The sequence below is a fragment of the Orbicella franksi genome, chromosome 3 (genome assembly GCF_964199315.1).
Source record: "Orbicella franksi chromosome 3, jaOrbFran1.1, whole genome shotgun sequence".
In the NCBI taxonomy this organism is placed as follows: domain Eukaryota; kingdom Metazoa; phylum Cnidaria; class Anthozoa; order Scleractinia; family Merulinidae; genus Orbicella; species Orbicella franksi.
In genome coordinates, this window is record NC_138147.1 from 20,642,933 (window position 1) to 20,670,000 (window position 27,068).

Below are 27,068 nucleotides of genomic sequence, written 5' to 3' on the forward strand. Positions count from 1 at the left end.
CCCCCTGACAGTAATTCGTGAACATTCTGAACCTAGCCGATGGAGATACGTAAACTCTGAGTTCAATCCTGCTGATGTGCCAACAGAGGTCTGACTGTTGACATGATGATCCAAAACAGCAGATGGCTGAGTGGCCCCGAGTTCCTGACAAAGGAAGAACACCTTTGCCATTGAGATTCGTATTACCATCAGATGGAACTGTCTACTGATGATCCAGAACTCAAACAAGACGTTCAGATATACATTCAGACAGCATTAAGTCAACCAGCAGAAGATGTTCTCACAAAGTTATTTCACCGATTTTCTTCTTGGGATAAGTTGAGAAAGGTGTTTGGATGGTTGCTGAGATTCAAGAACTGGTTTGTTCGAAAACATTGTCGCCTTTCAGTGAACAGTAGTCTCTCCATGAGTCAAACCCCTCAAGCAAAATTGTCAGTCAATGAAGTTCACGTAGCTGAAAGAGAGATTATCAGGCATCTACAGAAGCTATCCTTCCCGGCAGTCATTGAAGCTCTTCAAAGAGTGACCAGAAATCAGGAACCCTCACGTCAAGTCAAACCAGGACTTTGAAAGATGAAGATTGCCATGTCCTTGTGCAAGCTTAATCCCGTGTTGGATGGTGAGGGAATCCTTCGAGTTCGAGGAAGGCTAGGAAATGCTGCCATCACAAAGCATCAGATAATTCTGCCTTATCGTCTCCGGGTTACAAACTTGATCATTCAGAAGTATCATCGAGAGGCAGGTCACCTTGGTCAAGAACATGTGTTGTCTAGTCTACGTCAGTTGAACTGGATTATAAAAGGACAACCAGCTGTGCATCAAGTTCTCAGTGAATGTTTTCTGTGCAGAAAGCTTGGTGCAACCCGTGGAGAAGAGTTAATGGCTAATTTACCCAAGGAAAGATTGACACCTGAGGAGCCACCATTCACCTCTGTTGGTGTAGATTATTTTGGCCAAACCATTTACTTCTCCTCTGAGCAAACCCTAACTTGCCTCCTGGAGTCTTTGCAAAGGAAGACACCTACTGTAATCATCGTTGGCGACAGGTGCAATACATGTCAGACATATTTTGGAAATGCTTGCTCAAGGAATATTTACCACCTCTTCAACTGAGGCAGAAATGGTGTAATCCTTGCCGTTGTTTTGCAGTTAATGATTTGGTCCTGGTTATGGATGAAAGTGTTCATTGAGTCAAATGGCCTTTGGCCCGAGTTGTTCAAGTTCATTGCCGTAGGGATGGATATGTCAGATCTGCGGAAGTTCATACAAACACTTCAACACTTGTTAGACCGATTTCAAAACTGTGCTTCCTTGAGCATGATGAACAGCAAGTCAGTGACGAACTGGAATTACTATTTGAGAGAATTTGTTTCAGAGAACTATGAAAACAATCAAATCTAGATCTTATTGCAAGACCAATCTTTATTGCAGTTATTGCTTGTTTACAATTCAGTTTACTAAGGTTACTTCCCACCTTCACAGGTGTCTTTCGGGAAAAAATCGTACGTGTGCCAGTTTCAATAAAACCCCAACAAATTATAAATCATAAGGAAGCTTAATAAATGTACTTTACGAAAAAAATACAATTTCAGCAATGTTTTCTTTCAGGAAGTGTCAGGAGGTGGTAAGGCATGAAACGACCAAGGCTTCTTCTATCAAATTTATTGGGTATCGGATTCTGCAGTATGAGCAAAATGGCTGCACAGTCTTATTCACAAGGCATCAATCAACAAAAGTGTGTTGGGCTTTTTCGATATTCTGATTGGTTGTCTAGATATCCACATCTAAAGTTGGAATAGCTAAAAATATGCGAGACGTGTTGCGTAAATGGACGCCACAGGAAAAATGTGTTAAATATCAAAATTTCCCAACACACTTTGGTTTCTCATTATCTCTGGAATGTTCTGGCAAAATTTCGCGAAAATCCATCAAATCTGCATACCCTATAAATTCACTCAAAGTGGATGTATTCCTCCAAAAATCAAATGTGAGATTTCAGCTTGTAAAGGTTCGTAAACAACTCATGCCACGCCTGGAGATTATCACGGCTAATAAAACCGCAAACCAATGGAACAACAGGACGTATATGACAATAGATCAAGATTTCCCGGGAAAAGCATCGCATTGCAACATGTTTTTTTAATCTTGCTCAGTGGAGTTCAATTCAGGACGGTGATGTAATATAACGGGCAAAGACTCCAAAGGCAAAGGCAAAACCCGCGCCAAAAAGGCTAAAGGCAGAAAATGTGCTGCTGAAAAACACGACGCTGAGGAATCGACAGACAGCTTAAGAAATACCCTTATTGCTGAAATGAGGTCCCTTGGGTAGGTTTCATTTTCTTTATCACTTCCACCAGATTCTGACGAAGAATCTTGTTCGCAGCCTGCACTGACGTTGGCTTGATCTTCAGCAGATGCTGAGATTGTTGAAGGCGTTTGGCCAAACCAAGAGCCTTTGTCACTTTCGGCAAGGTTTTTTTTCTTTCCCTGACAATATGGAGCTTTTTGTTTATTTTTTGGGCCGCTTTTTTTCGTTTTCTTTACCCAAGGACTTTTTTCTGCTTTTGATTTTTCCAAGGGCGTGATGAAAATGAAAATGTGCCGCGAGAATTTCCCAGGGTTCTTGCTCGTTGAAAAGATTATGACACCTTCCTAGTTTATTAACTTTATTTGAAAATACGTTTTTTTCTAAATAACTCAGCCACTTTTTGAGATTTTTAATGCTTTTCTTTTGGAAACACTCGACAAAATGGTGAACTTAAATTTTGTCAAATAAAAGAAAAAACGATTTTTTTGGCCTCTGAAGGTGGGAAGTAACTTTAAGGACAAGCTCGTATCTACAGTTAATTAATGAACAATTAGATTAATTGCTTCACTGGGGCTGGTGTGCAGTCACTGTGCCTCAATTTGTTTTGCCTTTGCGTTTTTTGTCCATTGTTTTCCGTTTTTCAATTATTCTGTGTATATTTGTTACTCTAATTAGTTTCGCCAGTTATTTTCGGTTATGTAACGTTTCATATTTTCGTGTCCATTTCTTCAGCTGTTGTTTCTATTGTTTGGTATAACTTCTTGACTGCTGTTAGTTTTCTAGTTGCCATTGTCATTATGTTGTAGTTGTCATAGTTGCCACACAAATCTTGTAAGTTTCATTATTTTTCCGTCACTTTTGCCTGCTTTATTTGTATCTCATTTTTGTTTCCTGCTCTGTATATTTAGCTTGTTTATGTGCGTTTGTTTTCAGCAAATCGCTAGTAAAAGTGCGAATATCTTAGATGCGTGTATTTCAATTACAATGGTTTTTTCACTCTAGCCTTAATATGGGTATGTCTTTAAGAAGCCACTTTTTCATCATTATCGAAAAGAAAATCAACAAAAGCCCTTCACAAATTATGTTTACGATAATTTAACATTGGTCTGAACTAGGGAATCAATTATAACACAGGTCTGAAACAGGGTTATGATTTAAGGGTCAGGTCATACTAGGGTTTCAAATTTTTGGTCACATCATAAATAGGGTAGGGAATATCACAGATTTTGGTCATAAATAGGGTAAGGGTTTTGGGAAGTGGGCTGCACACCTCCACTCAATTTTTCTGGGAGTACCCCCTACGGGAGTGGAACCCAGCATTGTTTATACAGTAGTCTCAATATTACAGCCACCTGGTTATTATGGCCACTTTTTTGGTCATGGCAAAATGCCCATACATTTTCTTAAAAGAAAACCCTGTTAATGTGGCCTCCCTGTTAATAGGGCCAATGGCTACATTTCTGAAATCTCAACCTGCATATAATCAGTTATGATTAAATTTCACCCCGTTAATACCATTGGGACCTCATTTTATTGCTAGAATCCAGTTATGTTGATCTTTTGCTGGTTGATATTTTATGAATTGATTGAAGTCATATCTGTATTGCAAATGTTTATTTAACAGTTGTTTAGAAGTTTTAGTACATATATGTCAAGATGTCACTTAAAATAGACCAGTCTTAAAAACTGTCATACCTTGTTAGTAGGGCCAAAATTAATTTACATGCCCATTAGTGATCATATTAATGGGGTTCCAGAGTTACCATACTATAACAGATCTTATGGTAATCTTCCTCTATGACATACAAATGCAAAATTAACACATTTAAAGTCACAAACCAGTCAAAGCCATCTGACCTTATCAAAGCAGAACAGCTTGAGTTTTCCACATATGTTGATTCTAAATGGGTAAAACAAAAAAAATACTGCGTAAATTCCATTAAAATTATACATCAAAAGGGTTTACAGCTTTGAACGCATGCAACTTGCACTAACTGCATGTACAATGTATGCGTTTGCACTCACCAGAAATCAAATTAATGCTTAAAACATGAAGACTGGAAAAAACACACATAAGATAAAATCCTTGTTATCTGGAAGGTTTGATTGGTGACCTATTCTAATATTCATAGACAGCAAGCATTAATTTTGAGTTGCATGTTTCTCAGTTTATGCCAAAATAGGAGGAGAAATCCCATACTTCCTACTGAGTACAAACAGTGGGTTTACAACACCATGAAACTTATGTCAGAGCTTTGGACCACTGCCACTGAAACAACAGCAGGATCTGTTAGGATCACGTGTAATGCAGGGAAATGTGACCTCAGCACAACTACAGTGAGTTACTTTGGTCATGTTCTATCTAACAAAGGGGTCGAGCCAGACCCTAAGAATATTGCTCTCATTCAAGGCATGAAGCCAAAACAAACCCACATGGGATATTAAACTACATGTATCTGTATGACTAAATTCACATGAGGTTTTTGATGCAGAGATCCATCCAGTTGTGGCAAACCTTCCACTCACAGATTGAAAGAGAAAGAATCATCATCTTGCTTTCTGGGGTAAGTAAATGTTGACACCAATCCACAATGGAAACAAGGGTGGAGTCAAATGCAAGATCGGAAAGGAGGTCCTGTTTCCAGCCTACATGAATGCAAATTTTCCAAGCCCAGGAAGATATGAGCTACCCAGACATCCATGCCAAACTGTGCCACCTACTTGTCTGAATTAAACAATGAACGATACCTGCATATTATTCTAATGTACTCTATCACCTTAATGAAAGAATGAAAGATGCGAATGTAGCCATAACACTACGAGAAAAATGACCTGAAAAAATTTCAGGCTCTGAACAGGATTTGAACCCACGACCTTTGCGTTACCGGTGCAATGCTCTACCAACTGAGCTATCAAAGCCACATGAGAGCAGTCATGTGTGGGTTTGGCCCTATATGTTCAGTGGACATAATACTCGGCTCAAGTATAGGAATTCCATGGTAATAGATGTCCATCAGTAGCATTTTATTAAATAATGAAAGAATGAAAGATGCGAATGCAGCCATAACACTACTGGAAAAACGACCTGAAAAAAGTTCAGGCTCTGAACGGGATTTGAACTCACAACCTTTGCATTACTGGTGCAATGCTCTACCAACTGGGCTATCAAAGTCACATGAAAGCAGTCGTGTGTGGGTTCGGACGTAATACTCGGCTCAAGTATATGAATTCCATGGTAGTAGATGTCCATCAGTAGCAATTAAATAATGAAAGAATGACAGATGCAAATGCAGCCATAACACTACTGAAAAAATGACCTGAAAAAATTTCAGGATTTGTATTTAATCTCGAAACCACAGCTAACACTTCTACTTGATAATGGAGTCAAGATGACTTCAAACCGTCATAGTTTTATTCTTTTAATATTCATTAGATAATAGTTAACAAGAAAAAATGCCCACCACGACTAGCTCAGCAGTGTTCATTAAGATGAAAGCCGTTTTCACAAGACAATGTATTTCCTAAAAAGGACTGCATATGTCTTGCAATGGCTCCTATAACTCTTCACAGGAATTTGCCCATTTAGCCACTTAATATGATTTCAAATTTGTCACAAGCAGTCCCACATATGCTCACTCAACCAGTTTTGTTGGAAAGTGTGTTCACACTGCAAAGTGAGTGTTACAGAAAGCGAAGTTGGTAACAGGAGGTACCTAAATGAGGGTAAATAGACTACAGAAACACCTCATCAGATTCATTAGCCATGCCTCCCAAGCTCTTGATGAGTAAAGATGTACACTCCATACTTCCTACTACAGGTAATCAAATGTGAAAATGAGCTTCCCAAAAGCACTACTACAATAAAGGGGACTGCAGAGAGCTGAAACCCCTTGGAACTGTTGAGGAAGTTCACATCCAAACCATACCACGTTCCTGAAAGCCTGCCAGTTTTGGAACAACATAGCACCAACAGGCCCTATACTGAGCACCAAAGTTTCCTGAGCTATAGAATTTGTTTTGAATAAGAACCTGCTCCATTTCTCATTTTCTTGCATTAGGTGTTTGATTGTTTAAATTTCAGCCTGAACAGTTTTGATCTGCAGTTTATACTACGAGGGTTTTCACTGTGTCAAAAAACTGTTCACTTTGTTTATATACCCAGCCCATTTTATGAAGCTCAAATAGGCATAGAGGCTTTTGCAGAGTGCTACACCTGTTTGCATTTATCATCAATCACTTTGTACTTCTCTTGTATGTACATATAAAACGGTGGCATATTACTGTGGTTATCAAAGATTTTGGTCTGTTGCAGTAGTTTTATTCAGCTCCACGCCTGAACTGGTTTGTTAACAATCATTTCTACATAATGAAGTCTATGGCTATACGAACACACATATCTTGATGATGAACTCTACACCTCTGTAGCTCTATGATCACAGATTTCCAGATAATGAACTCTATGGCTCTGCAGCTCTACAATCAATATATCTTGATAATGAACTCTACGGCTCTATGCCTCTACGATCACACATTTCTAAATAATGAACTCCACAGCTCTACGGCTCTATGATCACACATTTCTGATTTGCACTTCAAAAACGAAGCGCAAATCAACAAAAACAATTATGCAACAATGCTTTTCATGTCAAAACAAGTCAGTCTGCCATAAATTAGCTCGATCCTGCAAAAAAATAAAAATCGGCCCAAAATGCTATATATGCCCTCTTTGCCCAAAAGCCTTCAAATAATGAACTCTACAGCTCTACAGCTCTATGGCTCTCTGGCTCTACGATCACACATTTATAAATAATGAACTCTATGGCTCTATGCTCTATGGCTCTACAGCTCTGTGGCTCTACGATCAAATATTTCTAGATAATGAACTCTACGGCTCTACATAGCTCTACCATCAAACATTTCTAGATAATTAGCTTTATGGTTCTACGATCAGACATTGCTACATAATCAATCCCACGACTCTACTACTCTACGATCACAAATTTCTTCATAACAAACATTTACATTTCTACGTACTAACATACTGAAGGAAAGTTAGTAAAGTATGCATTCGTACTAATGTACTAACATACTGAAGGAAATATTTTGTGACTCTGTGAGCCCGAGCCCTAATGAACCTAATGAACCCAAGCTGCAAGCCTCTCTTTGCAAGCCCCAAAAGATTCCCACCAAAAAAATAAAACTAGCATAATGCCCTAATATGGTATCTATTACAGCGGTCTACGTTTAGCATGGCAAGTGAGGATGATGGAGAGTTTTCCCTATTTTTTTGTTTCTACCACATAAGCTTTAATAGTGTGTTTCAATGAAGTAAGCTTAAATTGCACAGACATTTTTAGGATTCAGATCTTTCACATTTTGCTTTTGAATTACCAGATTTTGGTACCTGCAAGCAAGGTAAACTTTTGCTAATCTTTAATTAGTTTGCAAAGAGTTGTGATTTTTTCAGTGCAGTAAACTGTAGTGACTTTCACAGGGTGAAGTTTCAGGTTACAGCCAGTTGAAGCTACATAAGGGTTTTATATTCCAGTGGGATTACCGGGATTCAAGCAAACGTTGAACTAAACGGATCCATGTGATCATATAGTGCCATCATATGACATGCATTCGTAAACATTCTCTTAGTGTTGCTTTAATCTTACATACATGTAAGCTAAGCTGACATTTTTTGTCTTTGTCCTTGTCCTTGTCCTGAAAACAATGCTTAGAAATAAAAAAGGTCCATTCACATGTTGCTGGGTTTGTCACTCACTCATTCAAACAGTTGCAAGTGTTTCACCGCCACGAGCTAAGCATGCACTGTATGTGTGTAAATAGGCTTATATATAAACCAGCTCAAAGAAAGTGGTCATTCATGTAGTTGTTTGATTTTACCTGGGAACTACCTATTTAAGAAAATTAAGGGAGAAAACAACGGACAACCAGCAGTCAAAAATTAAATATGTGAATTTTTTGTGGCAGTGCTTGATTTACATGTATGTTGTTAATATATCATCTTGATAATTACCTAAAATTTGCCTCACTTGAATGTTTCCCTGTCATTCGGATATCAGTTAATTTTACATAATCAACATTTAGATATGAAAATTAACAAGGGAAACTCAAAATTTTGTTCATATCTGAAACTATAAACCAAAAATTGAGTGACGTCTTAACATATGTATCGCAATATTACACTTCTAAACAACTTTTCTTTAATAAGCATCAGAATACAGATGGATTTTTTTTTTAAAAAATGAAACCTCAATCAGTGCATGCACTATTAACAATGGAAAGATGAACATAACTGGTTTGAGTGGCCATATAAACAGAGTAAGATTATAAAGGATTACACAGGTTAAGATTTCAGAAGGTGGCTGCTAACCATATTAGCAGGGTGGCCACATTAATGGGGTTTTCTTATAAAAAAATGTATCGGCATTTCGCTGGGACAAAAAAAGGAGGCTGTAATAACAAGCTGACAGTATTAACAAGGTGACCGTAGGGTGGGTTTCCACTGTACTGAGTAAAATGTTTACGTAAAATCAAAAACTCAAAAGAACAGAATAAAGACGCAGTGGCTCAAAAAATAGGCTTGCGGTTCGTGGCCCCAGCTTGCAGGCTCACACATTAGTTACTGTTGATCATACTTATACACTGAAAGAAAGTAAGTAAATACGCGGTCGCACTAACGTACTGATGGAAAGCTAGTAAAATATGCAATCCTTTTAACGTGCTAATGCACTGAAAGAAAGTAAAATATGTGGTTATACCAATGTACTAACACGTTGAAGGAAAGCTAGTAAAATATGCGGTTGTACTAACATACTAATGCACTGAAAGAAAGTAAGATATGCAGTCACACTGAAATACTAATGCACTGAAGAAAGTGAGACTAGTAAGATATGCGATTGTACTAACGTACTAACACACTGAAAGTAAGTCAATAAAATATGTGGTAGCACTAACATACTAACGTACTGAAGGAAAGCTGATTAAATATGCAGTCCTACTAATGTGCTAATGCACTAAAATATGCAGTCACACTAACATACTGATCTACTGAAACTAAGTAAAATAGGCTTTTGTACTAATGTCCTGAAGAAAAGTCAGTAAATAAATTAAGGTATGTGGTCGTACTAACGAACTAATGTACTGATAGAAAGTAAGTAATATAGTTATGCAGTCGTACTAATGTACTGAAAGAAAAAAGTAAAATATGCAGTCACACTAACATAATAACATACTGAAAGAAAGTAAAATAATTATGTAGTTGCGCTAACGTGATCGATGATAAACGTGTAGAAGTATAGCGCTCTAGGAAAATTTCTATGGCAATCTGGGGTTCATAAAATGTGCACCAGTTGTTTGTTTATACCTTGATGGATTTATACAGTATATCTGTCTCTTCTTTAGCCTCTGAAGGGCATAAACAATCCCTACTGACATTGCTGCGGGAAGAGCAGGTGGAACAGCAATAGTAATAATGTCTAACGCTTTCAGCAGGATGTGACCGGCAGACATCTAAAGTAGACATGTGGAAACAAAAAGCTATTAATTAACAATCTAAGCACTTTTGCAAGAACATGCTCACTAGGGTTTTGCTTGGAATCAGCTGAAGACAGCATCCAAGCCCAGTTGGTAGTTTTAACTTAAAGGGGGTTAATGTCAACAGGCCACTGATGTGGTGACATGGTCCATGGACTAGTCATCCAAAGCAGCTGGGTAAGGATTGAGTGTCTCTTTTTGCTTCACTTCACTAGACATGAGTTACATTCACTTTGAGTGTATCTCTGGCCACTTTGAACAGTTGTTAAACATTCCTGGTGAGTACAGCATCTCTGTTGAGAAGGAACCCTGCTGGAAAGGGATCTGTCAGAAAAATGTGAGATAAGCCAATCTCCTTACTGGGTGAGTAGTCAAAGGAGTTAGAGCATTCTGGGCATGTTTTTACAAATTGTGTCCGATTTCTCCAAAAATTTGAGAAAGCAGAAAAATTCCAGAGATACTCAGATAAAAAGAAAACATTCTTAAATTTTCAAAACATGTTTCCACGGACAATTGTTTATTTACAATCTGTTTTAGATTTATATGGCATTTGTTTCCAAGTTCAAAATACACTACAGCCATATTATACTGTGTTAAGTAAAGTTCTATTAGTAGAGAGATTAGGAATGGCAATTTTATGTCAAACAGGAGACATGAGCACATTCATAAAACACCTGGAGAAAAATGTCAGTAATTCAATTATTGAATTCATTATTATTGTGACATAAACAATCGTATACTTTAAGATATTAAAATGTTGTTATTCCATAATTTATTGTAAGTAAAACACATTCTCTATTTTCCAATTGCCCATAATTCACTCTGTTTGCTCCCCAAATTTTGCTTAAACTATTGTTGTGAAATACACTTGGGAGGTCTGCATATTCCCACGAGCATTTCACAACAATAGTTTATGCAAAATTTGGGGCACAAACAGAGTGAATTATGGGCATTGGAAAAAAGAAAATTGACACATTATAGGATTTGGCACCATTTTCGAATAGAGCATCCTTAGAAAAGGGTCTTTGCCAAAAATTACCTCTTAATTGTAATTCCCAGCCGAAATATAAAGGATGAAAATTTGTTACTGCCCCATATAAATCTCTCTAATTTTGAGTCAGTTCTAAACTGAAGGAACTGAAACAAATTTTGAAGGGTTTGTATGGGATGCTATCAAACTTTGATCCCTTATATCTCTGTCGGGAATTGCAATTCAGAGCTAATTTTTGGGATGAGGGCATCTTTTGGGATCCTCTATAAGAATATGACAGCATATCCCATAATTTCAAAAATTTTATTTTTGTGACGTCGTCACTTTAGGACTCTATTTGAAAGAAAGCAAGTGCCTGTGAAAATATTACGAGTTCCATTGAAAGGTGTGTTAAGCTTTGTTCCATTCATGGTACATCTAAACCTTAAGCCCAACAAAGAAGAACTATGAATGGCAAATGATCCACCACAAACCAGATGTTTAACCTGTTATTTGGTTGCACTTGAGTCTAAACTTCTGAAGCAATTGTGAGAACAACATACACTATAATGTAGCCTTAGAGTTCCATGAATGATTAAGAAAGTAAAAAAATTTAACCAACAGCCAGTATTTTAATATCAATTTTAAATATTTAATGGTAAAAACCTGATTTTAATCAGGTAAATCACCCAAATCTTTTACTTCCTTGTGAGTGCTCTCCACTTCTGGTTAGTTAAAAATAGTCTACGTCCATCACTACCTAAAGCCTGGTTCTCAAACACCACTGACATACCTGGGATGGCCTGGGACACTGTTACGGCATATGTGAACATTTATTGCTGAATCATAATCTATCCCAGGCATTGACTGTGGCTTGCCTGCAAAGTTGAGCTGAGTTCAACTTCACAGGCAAGCCAGCAGTTGTCAGCGGTTGTTGGCGATGAAAATATTTTATGTGAACATCATCTGCAGATGCAACGTACTCCAGTAAGACAATTCAATCCATATTAATTTTACCCAGCCTGATCAGTTGATAACAATCAATAATCAGAAATCCAATCAATCAATATCAATTGATGACAATGAGTTGTTATTGATTGTTATCGGCCATTCGATGACCAATCAATAATCACAAGCTCAAGTCCTCTAATTGCTATCGATTGCTATAGATTGCCATCGATTGCCATGTGATGGAAAGTGGTTCCCTCAAAGGTACAACTATCGGAGAGCACTCACACTGTACGGGTGGTCATTCGACCATCAAACAGTACCATGAACGATTTCAGAAAAATGCAGTCCGATGGTGTCCATTCTTTGAGGATGAAAAATGGGAAAAGTTTTACTCTGTTAACTCACCTCATCTTCCTTCTGGAAATACTCGGTTCATGCCTTGATATAGTGATCTACATGTATGTAGTTGCCTCAATATGGGCCATCATCGTGATGTGTATTTTAAGATCAATTTATTTATTAACTTTACTGACCCATGTTTTGAGGCTCTTATTTCTAAGTTAAATGTTTGCACATGTGAATCTTGTTTCATTTTTATATCAAGGGAACAGTGAACTGTTAACAAAGGAGCAACGTATCCATTACATGAGTGGGAACATTTTTATTGCAGTCACCTTTCACATTTTGTAAAGAAGTATAGTTTTGCATTTGGTTCTGTTATGAAGATCGATAAAGTATTGTTGCTGTTGTTCACAAGGGAAATGGCAGCCGAGCATTCATTACATTTTATCCTGGGGTTTTAACTTACAACGATGACATAAAGCCGTAATATGCAGCTGTCATTTCCTGCTGGGTGTTTATTTAACGTGTTAACACCCTATGCATTCAGCATCAACCATCTTTCCTCATTTTACACTCCTGACCTACCTAAGTTCCCAGCTAGGTTCGAGTAGAAGTAACTAGCATAGCACTTATTGTGTTAGTAACTTCTTTGGCAAGTCTAGATATGATATGTATTTTATATACCCACCCAAAAAATATGGAAGTCAATGAAGTTGCTAGTCGATGACAATCAACAGGAATCGATAATAATCAATGACAATCAATGGCAATCGATAGTAATCGATGACATTCAATGACAATCAATGGCAATCCATGGCAGTCGATGACAATCAAAAAACAAAAAATTTTTGTTCATTGATTGGTCATTGATTTCCGATATCAATTGTTATTGATTGCTATCGATTGTTATCGATTATCAGTTTCATCGACTGATCAGGCCAGGATATTTACAGGTGAAATGGTCGAAAATTGCGCCAATTTGTGCAAATTTGAGTTCCAGGGCTCAAAATTAACAACCAACTGGTCGCATATGCAACTAGACTTTTGGTTGTGTGTCTAAAAAATCATGTGTGGTCGCACCACCACACCAAAAAAGCCAAAGTACAGTGCGACTTCTCTAGTGCTTACTCAACTGACCATACTAACATACTCCAATTGCTAAATATAAATGTAAACATAGCTATAACACAACCAGGAACCAAATAATAAAGTTGCACCATTTTCCTTTCATCGGTGTGTGTTCTATTCGTTATCTTAAACCCTAATTTCCCAAAGGATTCTCCGCACTTGAACGTTCATTTTTCCCCACGTTCTGTGTTGTAAACAACTCCACTGACGTATGCAAATAAAGGAATGAAGCTCATAAATGTCTTAAAGCTATTGCTTTCTGTTTTTACTGAGGCTTCCATAAAGCTAGCCCAAGTCAGAAAATGCAGACCTTTCTTTTTCTTGGTTGCCAAATGGGGGTCATAGTGCCAGGCGGTCTTAGCGGAAGCGTGGAAACTGGGGATAAAGAATTAAATCGTGTCCTCATTCTTCGCGAACAACAGGTATAGAATGCTGCGTTTTGTAAAGAAAGCTTTGTTTTCGCTTGTCTGACATACAAAAATGTCCAGCGTTTTCAGAACAGGGCGGTCCACAAATTCTATGGCTTGAAAGCTAGCCAAATGAGCAAAGTTCGTGCTAGTTCTCACGAATACCCAGATGTTGAAAAAATCAAGAATCTTTGTGAACAGAATTTCAAAGGTGAGGCAAACAACAAGCAATTGGATAGTGAGGATACCCAATGAGGCGACATCAGTAGTTAATATCTAAGCTTAACTCTTGTGTGAAATATCCTGATTCTTTCATTATAATAGTAATAATAATAATAAAGATCTTTCAGCAGGGAGCCCACTTCACATACATGTGGTTTTCAGTGGGGCCCTGCAAAAATAAAATTGCAAAAGCTAAAGAAATAGTAGATTAAAAATAATAATAACATTTAACCATTGTACTAATAGAAATATAGAAAACAGTAAAAAAAAATGATAATTAAAAATTAAGAAATACCCCTAATTCGACTTTTAAAATTAAAAATACTGATAGTGTTCCTAACTTCATCGGGTAAAGTGTTCCATTCATTAACAGCATTGTAAATAAAACGCTTTTGTCCCCAGGAGCGACGGGATGGAGGCTTACAAATGTTGTCTTTACTTCTCGTATTATACCCATGAATATCTTTAAAACTAAAAAATTAGAATCCCAGTCAATTAAACCATTTAAGGCCTTAAAAATAATTTAAATCATGCAATGAAAACTTCTTCTCTTCATGTTCTCCCAGCCGAGCTGTACGAGTGCCTCTGTAGCAGATGAATGCATTGACTTGTCAAGAACAATCCTCACAGCTGTGTTTTGCAGTACTTGGATTTTATTCATCAGGATTACATTGTTTTTGTCTCCCCATGTAACATCTGCATAGTCTAATAACGGTATTATGGTCGTCTTAACAAAAAGTTCCCTGATGTTCCTCGGAAGAAAACACTTAATTCTTCGTAATAAACCCAATCTTTCCGACACTTTGGTACAGAGGTGTTCTACATGGTCTGACCAAGTCAGATTCTCATTCATGATGACACCCAGATACTGATAAGAACTCATTCTATCAACTTCCTATCCATGATTGACAAAGCGACATCATTAAATGAATTCAGCTTCTTATTACCACCGATGAGCATAAATTTAGATTTCCAGACATTTACAGTCAGTTTATGCTCGAAAAGCCATTGTGCTGGTCTGTCCAAATCATGATTCAGTAAGGTCTGTAATCTATAAGCTGATTCTGAAGAGCAGTATAGGGCAGTATCATCAGCGAACAAGGTAACGCTGCTGTTCTTAAGGACGCTGGGCAGATCATTGATGTAAATGGTAAACAATAATGGGCTGAGGATTGACCCTTGGGGTTCATTTGTTTATTTGTTTTTGTTGTGTTCAATACTGCTAGAATGGGCCCATATTGCAACATGAAGCCCGAATCACTCTTTTTGGAGCGTTAAGTATTCTTTTCCAGTAGGTGCTACAAGTATTTGAAGCTGTGCGCCTAAACATTTTGGCAGTGCACCTAAAAATTTACACCTGCTCACACAAGTGCTCCCAAAGCCAAAAATAAACTTTGAGCCCTGAGTACATCAGTGATCCATCGCAGATGCGCCGCGACCCACTGAAACACATCGCCGAAAGTTGTCAGTTACAACCGGCGACTACATCACAGGTAGTCGGCAGGATATGAGAACCAGGCTTAAGCTTCCTTCGTGCAGTATGGCATTACATGTATGTACTGTGCGTAATGCATCTTTGTAAAGGGATGCTGTATAAATGCAAAACAGATTGTAATAATTATTACAATTGCACTGAAAATGCTCGATGTCTGTTAAAATATGCCTTATATTTAAAAGATAAATTCTTTTTCTAATTTGAGTGTTTAATTTCAATGAAGGTTGGTCCAGAATGCATTTACCATGGTTTAAAATAAACATAGGCAAGGCATGCAAGAGTTATTATTTGTGTGAAGTGTTGGAGATAGAAGCATTCATGGTACAGTAATGATTTGGTTGATTTGACAAGTTTTTTTGGTTGTGATGTTACAACGGTCATGGTAAGATAGCTAAATAGTAAGCTATAAAATGTTTGACTGAACAAACTACAGTAATCTGACACGTCTCCAGATTAATGTAGATACCATCTTATTGTCTAACAGGCAATTTGATTTGTTCTTTGATACAACCCACACTATGATTGGTGTGACACACGCACATGCATAACTCCCTCACTCACCGATCACATGGCCCTTCCAATCCCCAAGAGGAATTTTTGCTCAAAAATACTCAAGTTAATTAAGAGACTTTTTCGCATTTTATACGAGTCGTAAGTTTACCCTTTTTACACAACACAACACAACTTCGCCGAAAATAAAAAGAAAGAGAAAAAAACCTCTCTGACAAGTTAAAAGTCTGATTTGATTAAACTGCACTTTAACTTGGTGCCACGCAGTCTTCAAAGAACATTTGAATAGTTTTCATACTTTTTACCTTTAAAAAGATTGGACTGAAATGAATGTCATCAAATAAAACTATTAAACTGCTACTGCAGAGACGTAAAAACCGTCCAGAAAAGAAAGGTTCTTTTTTGTTTAATATCCTGGAAACAATAGTTGATAACTTGTTAGCTCTAATTGAATTTACTCCCATGTAAAAAACAAAAGTGTTGAGTTACCATTTGTTACTTAAGATAGCAAACATCTCGTGGGAAAAAGTGGTGACAATTCGTCCGCTCTAATTGAATTTACTCCCTTGTGAAAAACAAGAGTGTCAAATTACACTTTGTAACTAAAAAATAAAAAGATCTCATTATATTTGCATGCAACAAGAACAAAACAATCATTACCTGCACTTACTATTGTAAACGTTAGAACTGTTTCAAATGTAAATAGTCTCGTCTCCTTAAAACATGTCCTAAGAACTAGAAGCAACGATTCGTGACTTCTAATTGAATTTACTCCTTTTGAAAAACAGAAGTATGAAGTTACCTTTGTAACTAAAAATAAAAATATCTCGTTCCATTTGCATGCTACTAACTCACGAACTGTTTCAAACCTCAAGGCTCATCTCGTTCACAGCTAAAATCCTCAGCCTAACCCACAGAAAATGTCGAAGTAAACCCAATTTATGAATCCTTCCTCCTCTTTTATAGAAGAACAAATATGGCTGTTCTGAATTCTACCGGGATCAAATCTTCTCACATACCATTTACCTTTACAACAAGAAATTTGATTGGCTGTTTATAGTAGATCCAATCTGATTGGTGTGACATGCATACATCTCTCACTCACTCACTCACTCACTCACTCATCCATTGACCAGTCCATAACACACCCGGCGTGCTGACTAAGAGGTATTTTTTTTACAAAAAAATAACTCAATAATTATAACCATAACCATAATTGCTCAATGACTCCACATTTTTCATAATCAAGTCAAAGCTGCTTGGTAAATTATTCAGAAAGGTATAAGAAAAACAAGCAAAGTTATTTATGTAGGCAAGGTGGCTGCTTTAGGAACAATCAGTTTACTTTACGAATCCAGTCCCTCGCCATGATCAGTAAAATTAATGACCTTTTGATACAAAAGGATCCTATCCTTCTAGTATAGTTGCTTGCCACTCAAAAGTGATTTCCTCTATTAGCATTCTAGCATTAGAATTAGCACTAATCTAACAGAAGTAAAACTAAGGAAAATGTAACAGATGTAGTAGTGGTTAACATATTTCCACATTTTCTGTATTTAGCTTATAGTTATTTCACAAACATTTTGTATAACTATAAAACAAGCAAAGTGATAAAGTTTCTTGCCAGTTTGTTCCAATTTCCAACACTAAACTTGCACTTCAGTTGTAATCAAACCTTTAATATGTTATTTCTGACTGGAATTGGAAAAACATGCCCGCAGTTGACTTAATACAGTCCAAGTGGCCACAAGTCCCTTGACTGACACCCTGGCTCGGAGATTGACCAATCACGCATACACATGACATGCATGAGCCTCTCCAGCAGGGTACCCTCTGATTACAAAGAACCCTTAAGTAATGTTCAACAATAGTTTTACTGAGCAAAGTGCTCAGTCTAGCTACGCGACGGTGTCACAAAAATTCTACCTCCCCTCTGCACTGCTTTTGCCGCCTAGCTGCTAGCAACCCACCAGCAGTTAAGCAAGTCCTTGGGCCAGCTTCCCAGCCTGGCCTTTAGAGAAGCTTCCTCTACATTAAAAGCAGCTCACTGCTTTTAATGAAGCTGCTCTTTGCTCAAGCTTAAGAGAGAGTATGTTTGTGGAAAAGATTTATTTATTATAATGTACACTTTGTTAAAAGCATAATTTTTACAACTGATGTCAATACTTTCTGGTTGAAAGTCCATCAAATCGTCAGAGCATGTCATTACTAAAGTGACTGATGAAGCCAACCCTAACTTTGAAATTTATGCTTCAGTATGGGCAAGGTGTCTGGGGGATAGAGGGAACAGAGGAGGAGTTTGTCTTCCTTCAGATGTCTCTCGACTGCCTCGCCAACTCATTGCTGTTTAAAAGCAGACATCTTTGAGTCTGTTAGAGCGTGCTAACTTCAAGGATCATGTGTCACATCTTCCCAGGTCCCACGCTTTAGAGGCCTTGAGGTAGCACACCTACTTCAGTGCTACATTTACACAATACCCAAACTACACATCTATTGCACATAACTACATAACAAGTATGGTACTATATTAAACCACTTACCCCTTGTTTTACGAAGGTGACCACACTGTATGAGAATCCAACTATGGCTGTTTCAAGTTAACACATGAATAAAGTCATTAATTTACATGCCAAAAAAAATTAATAGTTTGATTAGTTCTTGCAATACTCTTATCAAGTTACTCCTCTTATAAAAGTGCCAGTTTAAGATAGAGAGAGAGAGAGAGAGAGAGAACTGGGCAGTTTTGCAAAACCATGCCCCCTGGGTTTCTGCCTGGATTCAGGGAAGAGGCCTAGCCAGCGGCTATTAACCTAGGGGGGGGGCTCCGTCAAGGCTGGGCTGGGCTGGTGACATGGCCCAGGCACTGGGCCATAGATGTGTGTGATATGCATGTGATAACATAGTAATGTATGTTCATGTAGAGCATAAAAAGAATCGTGAACAATAATTGTCATATGCCTAGTTATGTCTTACCAAGAATTGCCAAAAGACCAATAAACCGAATGGAGTCCCTGAAGAACTTAAAGCCTACAGGTTTTGGACTAAGGATGGAACGAATTAAGCCACCCTTAGTTGTGGAAAATCCTACAAAATAAAATATCACATAAAAGAAAATAGTAACAATCTGAAAGTTCCATAAAATAATATTATAGTACGACTTAAAGAGTTTCCTGGTTGTAAAATTTACTAAAACAAACAGTCAATAGCCTGAACAGATCACCTCTGGTTCTACTAGCCCTAAAAACTAGGTCTGCAATGCGTACTTGTGGGCTTAGGGTTAGGTGAAGTATTGTAGTCTTTTGAGTACGCAAAACGTAGAAAGATAAAAATACAATAATAAATGAGGTTTGTGGTAGGAACGTACTTGAGCCTGCTGTTTTTACTACCCAGCGCTTCTGTACAAAAACCGATTTATTCAACATCTTCTCCACAAATGGTATAGTTGTCAGTGTAGTACAGTGGAGAAGTTATCTGCCTTTTCAAATTCGTTATCTTCTTCTTCTTCCTCATCATCATTGTCGTCATTGTCGTCACAGCTGTCGCCACCACCTCTGCTGTCGTCTTCAACCAACGGCCACTTTTTTGAAACACCAATACATTTTCTCATAAGAAAACTCCATTAATGAAGCCACCTCATTGATACGGCCAACGGCCACATTCTGAAATCCCAACCTGTGTAATCCTTTATAATTTTACCCCATTTATATAGCCACTCAAACCAGTTGTGTTCATCTCTTCTTTGTTAATATTGTATACACTGATTCAAGTTTCAATTTGTTTTTAATTATATCTGCATTCTGGATGTTTATTAAAGAACAGTTCTTTAGAAGTGCAATTATGATATATCTGTGAAGATGTCGACATTCAATTTAGACCAGTCATGAGGTTTGACCCCACCCGCTAATACAGCCACCCTGTTAATATGGCCAAGTTGGCCAAGTTGGCCCATTGGTGACCATATTAATGGGGTTCCACCATACTTATTAACCTAGAACGTTCAGTCTTTACAGGAAAATGTCAAATCAAGACCTTGCCATATTGGTGAGCAATGACAAGGTCAATACACCAAGGCTGAGGTTTGAGATTTTCCCGTAAATACTGAACATTTGAGGTTAAGGTATCAGTATACCTCAGTTTCTCTTAGAAATGTGAAAATTCTAATTGTTTTAATGGCTGGCTAGAAATTTTCTGGTCTTTCTTTCTCAAAAAATTCGGGATGATAAGCTCTTTTGGTTTTAGAGATCCAGAGGAATACCAATTTTGAATTTGTAATTATCGCCAACAGAGCGTTGCCAAATTCCTGTCATCGTTAATGAATTCACCCTCTGTCACGTGAATATTACTCAATAGAACGACCAGAGTTGACCGGGTTATTATCCTTCACGCAATCACGCTTCCATCATCTTGAATCTAACACTTCATGAGTTACGACTTATCGATCGCTTAGAACAAACCAAATTGTCAAAGCATGCCCCAAGCATTCCAATGGTAAACTTTAGAATGGTATAGGAGGAAAATAAAATCACATTGCCACAATAATCAAGGCATGTAAACAAATATGATAAAGGCAAAAGGGTAAAAATTACTTCATTATGAAACACATCTAAACCTTTTATATTTTCAGCAAAATAAAAAACAATTAAATTCCTAATTTATCAAGCTTGTAGGAAATAACTTTGTATACACATACTTTATTAGGGGTTATTTTCAAAACCTCCATAAGAAAATGCACTAACGTGAAATGGTCATTTGAGGTATACTGACACGTTAATAAGATGTTTATTATATGGCTTTTTGCTTTGTTTTTGCAGGCTCATAATTAACCTGTGGACATTACAGAAGAATAATGCCCTAGAATTAGCCAATCAGAGTGCGCATTATATTGACTGCAAATATAAGCCATATAATAAATAAATGCTCTTTAATCCAAGATAGCAAAACCTGGGACTACTTCAGTGATGCAATGCTGTCTTGTTTTGGTTTTGTGGGGTTTTAAAAATGCATGTGTTTTGTTTAAATTTAGCTTGCACTTTAAAGTGCATACATGAAAGTTTACACCACAATGCTTTACTGTGTTAGGGCTTTAGTGTTCTATCACTGGCAGCTCCCTAACATCATAATAGTTTACCTTCTGTGAACCTTCCCTAAAAACAACAACCATAGACTTCTACTCCAGCAGGTAGTTACCTGTTCTAGCAACCACTGCCAGGACTCTAGCATGACCATAATAACGGGTTTGTATTACTGTTGTGCCATTAAAAAGGGTGTGTCGCTTGTGTTGATCAGGTTTATATTGTTCTTCTCTTTGTTCCAATGGATTGCTTGATAATCTTTTTACATGTGGTAATGGAGTCTTTGTGACTGGTACACTTTCACCTGGGTGAAAAAACACAGCAAAGAAACATTGATATCATACAATATAAAATTAAATAATTTAGCCATACTTCTTCTACTGGCACTGTTTTAAAATCTTCAAAGGGGTTAATTCCTAAGTTACATAGTTACAGCACAGGCTATCAGCATATTGGTCATTTAGAGGTACAATACATATTATATGTAGCATACATGTATGAATGAGTAGCTTCTTACTTATTTTAGAAAGTTTAACTTAAATGATAAAAAGAAATTCCAAAATAGAGGAGAATTGCACCAAAAGTAAAACCTTTAAATAATTAACCCCTAAACAGATATTAGATGCCTGTGCTGTGCACAAGCATTCTCTCTTACCTCCCCTTCTAAGTAATAAATTCATTCTTTTCTTAAAACTTCCATAACTTTTCATGGACAAATAAAGCAATATCTGGCAGGTATGGGGGTCAGGTAGAAAGATACCATCTTGCACAACCTGGCAGATAACATGATTGAAATTGGCCCAATTTAGCATTGAAATAGCCCGTTTCCGAATTTTTTTAAGCAATGGTGACCTAAACCAGAGCTCGTGGGTTCAATTCTCACCAAAGTCAAAGAATCTTCCTTTTCTAATTACACTAACCCAAGACATTCAATGTGAAAACTTAATCAAGAATGCGCCAATCACTCATCTGATTTAAACATATGCTGACATCCAAATACATAAATCTGTATCCTTGCAAATTAGAACTATTTGTTCTAAGAATACAAATGTTACCCGGTGCTACCCCACATACAGAAAACCAATAAGAAACCACCCTTACCTAATGCAGCAGCCCAAGATCCCGAGGAAGTGGTACAGAATAAGTAAGCTACAACATTTTATAGTCATTTGTACAGGCTGTTTAAAGAAAACTTAATCAAAAAAAAAGTTTGTGAACATGAAGACTGACCAACCTAAGAAAACCAATATCTGTTGCCAAATGCTAAAGATGTCTTGGTACAGTTTTTCTGGACCATACCAAGCCTTTTCAATCAGCTTTTAACAGTACAGTGGAACCCCGTTAATACGGACACCAAGGGGACATGCCAAAATGTCCGTATTAAAGGGGTGTCCGTATTAACCGGGGTCCTCGGAAAAAAGTCAGGGACACGTGTTTTATCGATACAAACACTAAGGCCGACACTTGTATGGCAACAAAACGTTTTAATTGTACTGTAAATTACAAATCATTAACTGTATCACTCTCGGTTACATTTTGCCTTTGCAACCAGAGCCAGGAAATGGTGAGGACAAAAACGCGGTCACTGTGCTAACTGAAAGTTGAGTTATCGGCCACATTCCATATCACCTCGCAAACACCAAAAACTGCACTGGTATAGTCACCCATTTTATTTCAAAGCCTACTAATCGAGGATCAGTTGAAGTATGTGGAAAAGCAGTTAATCGGGGTGGAGGCCTTGGTATGGAAATACCGTGTGTTTATATTTTTGACTGTCCTAGGAAGCACGTGGATTTACTTGAACAATTAATAGACGTTGGCAACAACCCAGCAATATGAACGGAGGCCGATGGTGATAGTGGCAAGCATAAGACATCAAAGAGGAAGAAGGCTACAAGCAAGGAGTGTAGCAAAAGACCAAGAAAGTGAAACTTTTGTGTAAGCGTATCAGGCAGAAAACTTTATATAAGGACTGCAGACTGGGTAATGCACCGGAAGAAAGAACTGGTCAAATGCGTCATGCTATTTTGCTACTGTTTCATTTAGTAATAAAATTGTATTAACCCGCCAAAATCTGTCATAATTTGACCAGGGTACAAAATCTCTAATTAGCACATAATCATGACAATGACAATAGACAATGCACAGATACAAACGGTGTCCGTAAAGCGGGGTTGACGATGTATAAGTTTGTTGCTTGGGACACAGAAAAGTGTCCGTAATAAGCGGGTTAATTTTAGAAAAAATATATGAGCTTTTCGTCGGGGAAAACGAAACTGTCCATACTAAGCAGATGTCCGTAGAGCAGGGTTCCATTGTATTCCCCATATCAGATTGATATGAAAATTAAACCAGTTACTGAAAATGGACTGAGGTTTGGGATAATGTATTTCTCATGGCACTTGATATTTGTGACCGTGAACGGGAAAACGTACCTTAACGCTTATCCGTTAAACAGTCGCTAGCGGACAGATAGCTAATGGATAGTTAATGGCTTTCACAACATTCTAACGTTCTGTCCTCACATTCTAATGGTTATCTAATTGTGCCTAACAAATGATCAAAGCGTTGTAACGCTCTCTCCTAATGTTCTAAGGGCTAACTAAGTATGCCTAACGGATGAAGAACACGTTCTAATGGTTGTTCTAACAGATGACTGAAGCCATTTAACCGTTGTCTAACGGCCTACATCTAAGGACGTTTAACGATTGTCTAACGGTTTACATCTAAGGACTTTTAACGAACGAACAGCATAGCTTTCAGTCCAATGTTATAAACACATAACTGTGCCAATCCGTTATCAGTCTTACACTCACGATTTCTAAAAAAAAGCAAATCACAAAGTGCCTATTTCATCTGTCGTCGATGGGACAAACATTTAAAAAATTATTTCCACGGTGAGCATTGAAAGCGAAACTCAGTGATATAAACTATCACTTCCTCATCGAGACAGACAAACTCAGAATTTGAGTCCTTTATTATCGTGTGGGACGCGAAACGTCGCTAAACCCGCGTGTAAACAATTTAACTTGCCAGTCGAACAGGGTGAACATTTTTTGTTTTACTCAAATGGATTTGTTGCTTGCTCTTCTTTTTACACAATGACTTTGTCTAGAGTTTTTTAAAAGTAACTGTCTTCTCCAGCTGTGGATTCGCAAAAGATTACACTTTCGGCTTGATAGAGCATGCGAAAAGCGGTACCTTCTGCAGTCACGAAGCTAGTCTCGAAGCAACGGGCGTTTTGCTGGCGCTGGTTTCATCAGATAAAGTTGTTTTTGTCACATACATGTAGTTAAATTGGTTTCTTCTGATTCAGAGTCAGACAACAGTCTATCAAAATATTTATCAAACTTTCTGCCGGAATATAGCCGTTTCTCACATCTTGGAAGATGTAAACATTTTTATGCAAATTTTTGAACCTGCACTTTGTGACATTGACACACGAGCACAAGTTCTTCACATGTGATCAGTGTTTACTTTGCAGAACATCTTTATTTATCGTAAACATGTTTTGTTTTGGATCATGTATAATAATTATAGTGTGAAGGCTTTATTGAACTTCATTTGAGTTGTATTTATCAATCATTATGGCATAAAAAAATAATAATCGCCAAACTTCTCATCAAAAGATCGCTATCTCTCATGATTGTTTTGAACTAAATGGAATGCAAGAGCTGCTCTCGTTTCACACTGTGTTAGCCTACGTACCACATGCTACTTCAACGCGTGTCATGCCATTCTAATGGAATCGTTTCCTGCTTAACGTATGCTAGTTTATTCTAACAGATCCTGACGGCTTCCCTAGCTGTGCTAACGGATACAGAGTTTTTGCTAACGGTTATGCTGTCCCGTCTAATGGTCTGATGCTAACGGCTAATGGATACATGTCTCTTGCTAACGGTTGCACTCTCCGTTCTAATGGCCTGATGCTAACGTCTAACGGTTGGGCTAACGTCCCTAACGTTTTTAAGAAAACTTTCTAACGGATGACTAACGGATGCTTAACGCTTTTGCCCGTCTAATGGATAAGCGTTAAGGTACGTTTTCCTGTTCACGGTCACATTTCCCTGGAAACAATAAACAAAAAAAATAAAATCTGTAAAGCACAAATTTTGTGCAAACCAGATATAGTATGGAAAAGCTAAGACCAAGGCCTTAAACTATGGTGTATGGCAAACAGTATTATACAGGAATAGCAGATTTGCACATTGTCGTCTTTTGACCACAACTATCAGAATTCCTTTTGTTAATTCTTTATTATTTAAATTTTGAAGTCCCAGTGAGATTTAAATAATAATTGCCCTAATTAACATAAAAAAGAAAAAGTGAAAGGTTCTGGTAGTTGTAGTCAAGTGACGCCATCATGCAAATTGCCTATTAAAAAAATTCTGTATGTTTGATCTCGAGTAAATTGCAAAAATTATACTTTTGCATCAAAGTAGTAAATGGACCGATTGTTTAACACTTGAAAGCCTCACTCATCACCCCGGCACTGACGAAGCCAGCACTGGGACTAGAGAATATTGGCAGGTGCACAAATGAGAGGGGCAAAATACTGCCCAAAGCTTATGGGAAGTTGCTACCCAAAGACTTAACTGCCAGCCTCAAAGGAGGTGACACCCAGTTTATTGACAGACAAAAACATCCTCCATACAGGGAGGGAGGTGGGAATTTTCTTTACTTTTGAACAAAGCTTACTGAGTACAGCACTGACCAGGGTTTGAACTTCAAAGCGAGAGCAATTTTGACAGGTGTTGCAGACAATACCATCCATCAAATTTGTCGGCACTTGCACATTTTCCATGACAAAGCAGAGGCAACACTTACAGACTATGCTGTCTTTCATTGCTACTGTTGAAAAGTCACGAAGGCTAACAGGTAAACAAAATATTATGTGCTGTTCTAGTGTTCAAAGCGACGGCAAAACAATCAGCTTCCAATTCAGCTGATTGACCTAGTCCTCTTCACATCCACATGTTAAATACGAAGGCAGTCTTTGTTATGAAATGTTACTTAAAACTTTAAGGTGGCTCTGAACCCTATGTACAGATTTTTTTAAAACTTTGCCAAAAGTTGCATCTTATCATGCTTATTAAAACTTGATAATATAAAATATTTTATGTGAAGTTTATATGAAATAATTCATATATGAACTGCGGTTGTAGATGTCAGTGAAGAATGATCATCGCAGTTAATTTTCCAATTAAAGCAATTGGAAAGAAGAAGCCTGAAAAAATCAGGGCTTCAACGGGATTCGAACCCGTGACCTCCGCGATACCAGTGCGATGCTCTACCAACTGAGCTATGAAGCCACACATTGGGAGCGAGGTCAATTAATTGAGTTCATATCTTCCCGTGAGGAGTGAAATGATGTGAAGTTTATATGAAATAATTCATATATGAACTGCAGTTGTAGATGTCAGTGAAGAATGATCATCGCAGTTAATTTTCCACTTAAAGCAATTGGAAAGAAGAAGCCTGAAAAAAATCAGGGCTTCAACGGGATTCGAACCCGTGACCTCCGCGATACCGGTGCGATGCTCTACCAACTGAGCTATGAAGCCACACATTGGGAGCGAGGTCAATTAATTGAGTTCATATCTTCCCGTGAGGAGTGAAATGATGTGAAGTTTATATGAAATAATTCATATATGAACTGCGGTTGTAGATGTCAGTGAAGAATGATCATAGCAGTTAATTTTCCAATAAAAGCATCGCACCGGTAGAGCATCGCACCGGTATCGCGGACGTCACGGGTTCGAATCCTGTTGAAGCCCTGATTTTTTCAGGCTTCTTCTTTCCTATTGCTTTAATTGGAAAATTAACTGCGATGATCATTCTTCACTGACATCTACAACCGCAATTCATATATGAATTATTTCATATAAACTTCACATCATTTCACTCCTCACGGGAAGATATGAACTCAATTAATTGACCTCGCTCCCAATGTGTGGCTTCATAGCTCAGTTGGTAGAGCATCGCACCGGTATCGCAGAGGTCACGGGTTCGAATCCCGTTGAAGCCCTGATTTTTTTCAGGCTTCTTCTTTCCAATTGCTTTAATTGGAAAATTAACTGCGATGATCATTCTTCACTGACATCTACAATCGCAGTTC

General features: G+C 37.7%; 1 protein-coding gene and 1 non-coding gene across 2 annotated transcripts in view; both read right to left on the bottom strand.

Moving 5' to 3' along the window:
- Positions 1 to 27,068, bottom strand: part of LOC145482660 (polyamine-transporting ATPase 13A3-like) — a 177,731-nt gene that overhangs the window by 78,829 nt on the left and 71,834 nt on the right. The window contains exons 13-17 of the mRNA XM_081461266.1: positions 21,066 to 21,254; positions 18,852 to 18,962; positions 18,419 to 18,465; positions 9,684 to 9,829; positions 4,166 to 4,208 (exon numbers count right to left, since the gene is read on the bottom strand). Of these exons, the coding sequence (XP_081317392.1) occupies positions 4,166 to 4,208; positions 9,684 to 9,829; positions 18,419 to 18,465; positions 18,852 to 18,962; positions 21,066 to 21,254 (536 nt within the window). The remainder of the gene's footprint in view (positions 1 to 4,165; positions 4,209 to 9,683; positions 9,830 to 18,418; positions 18,466 to 18,851; positions 18,963 to 21,065; positions 21,255 to 27,068) is intronic.
- Trnat-ggu (transfer RNA threonine (anticodon GGU)) lies at positions 26,190 to 26,262 on the bottom strand. Its single transcript has one exon. It is a non-coding gene; the product is annotated as a tRNA-Thr (tRNA).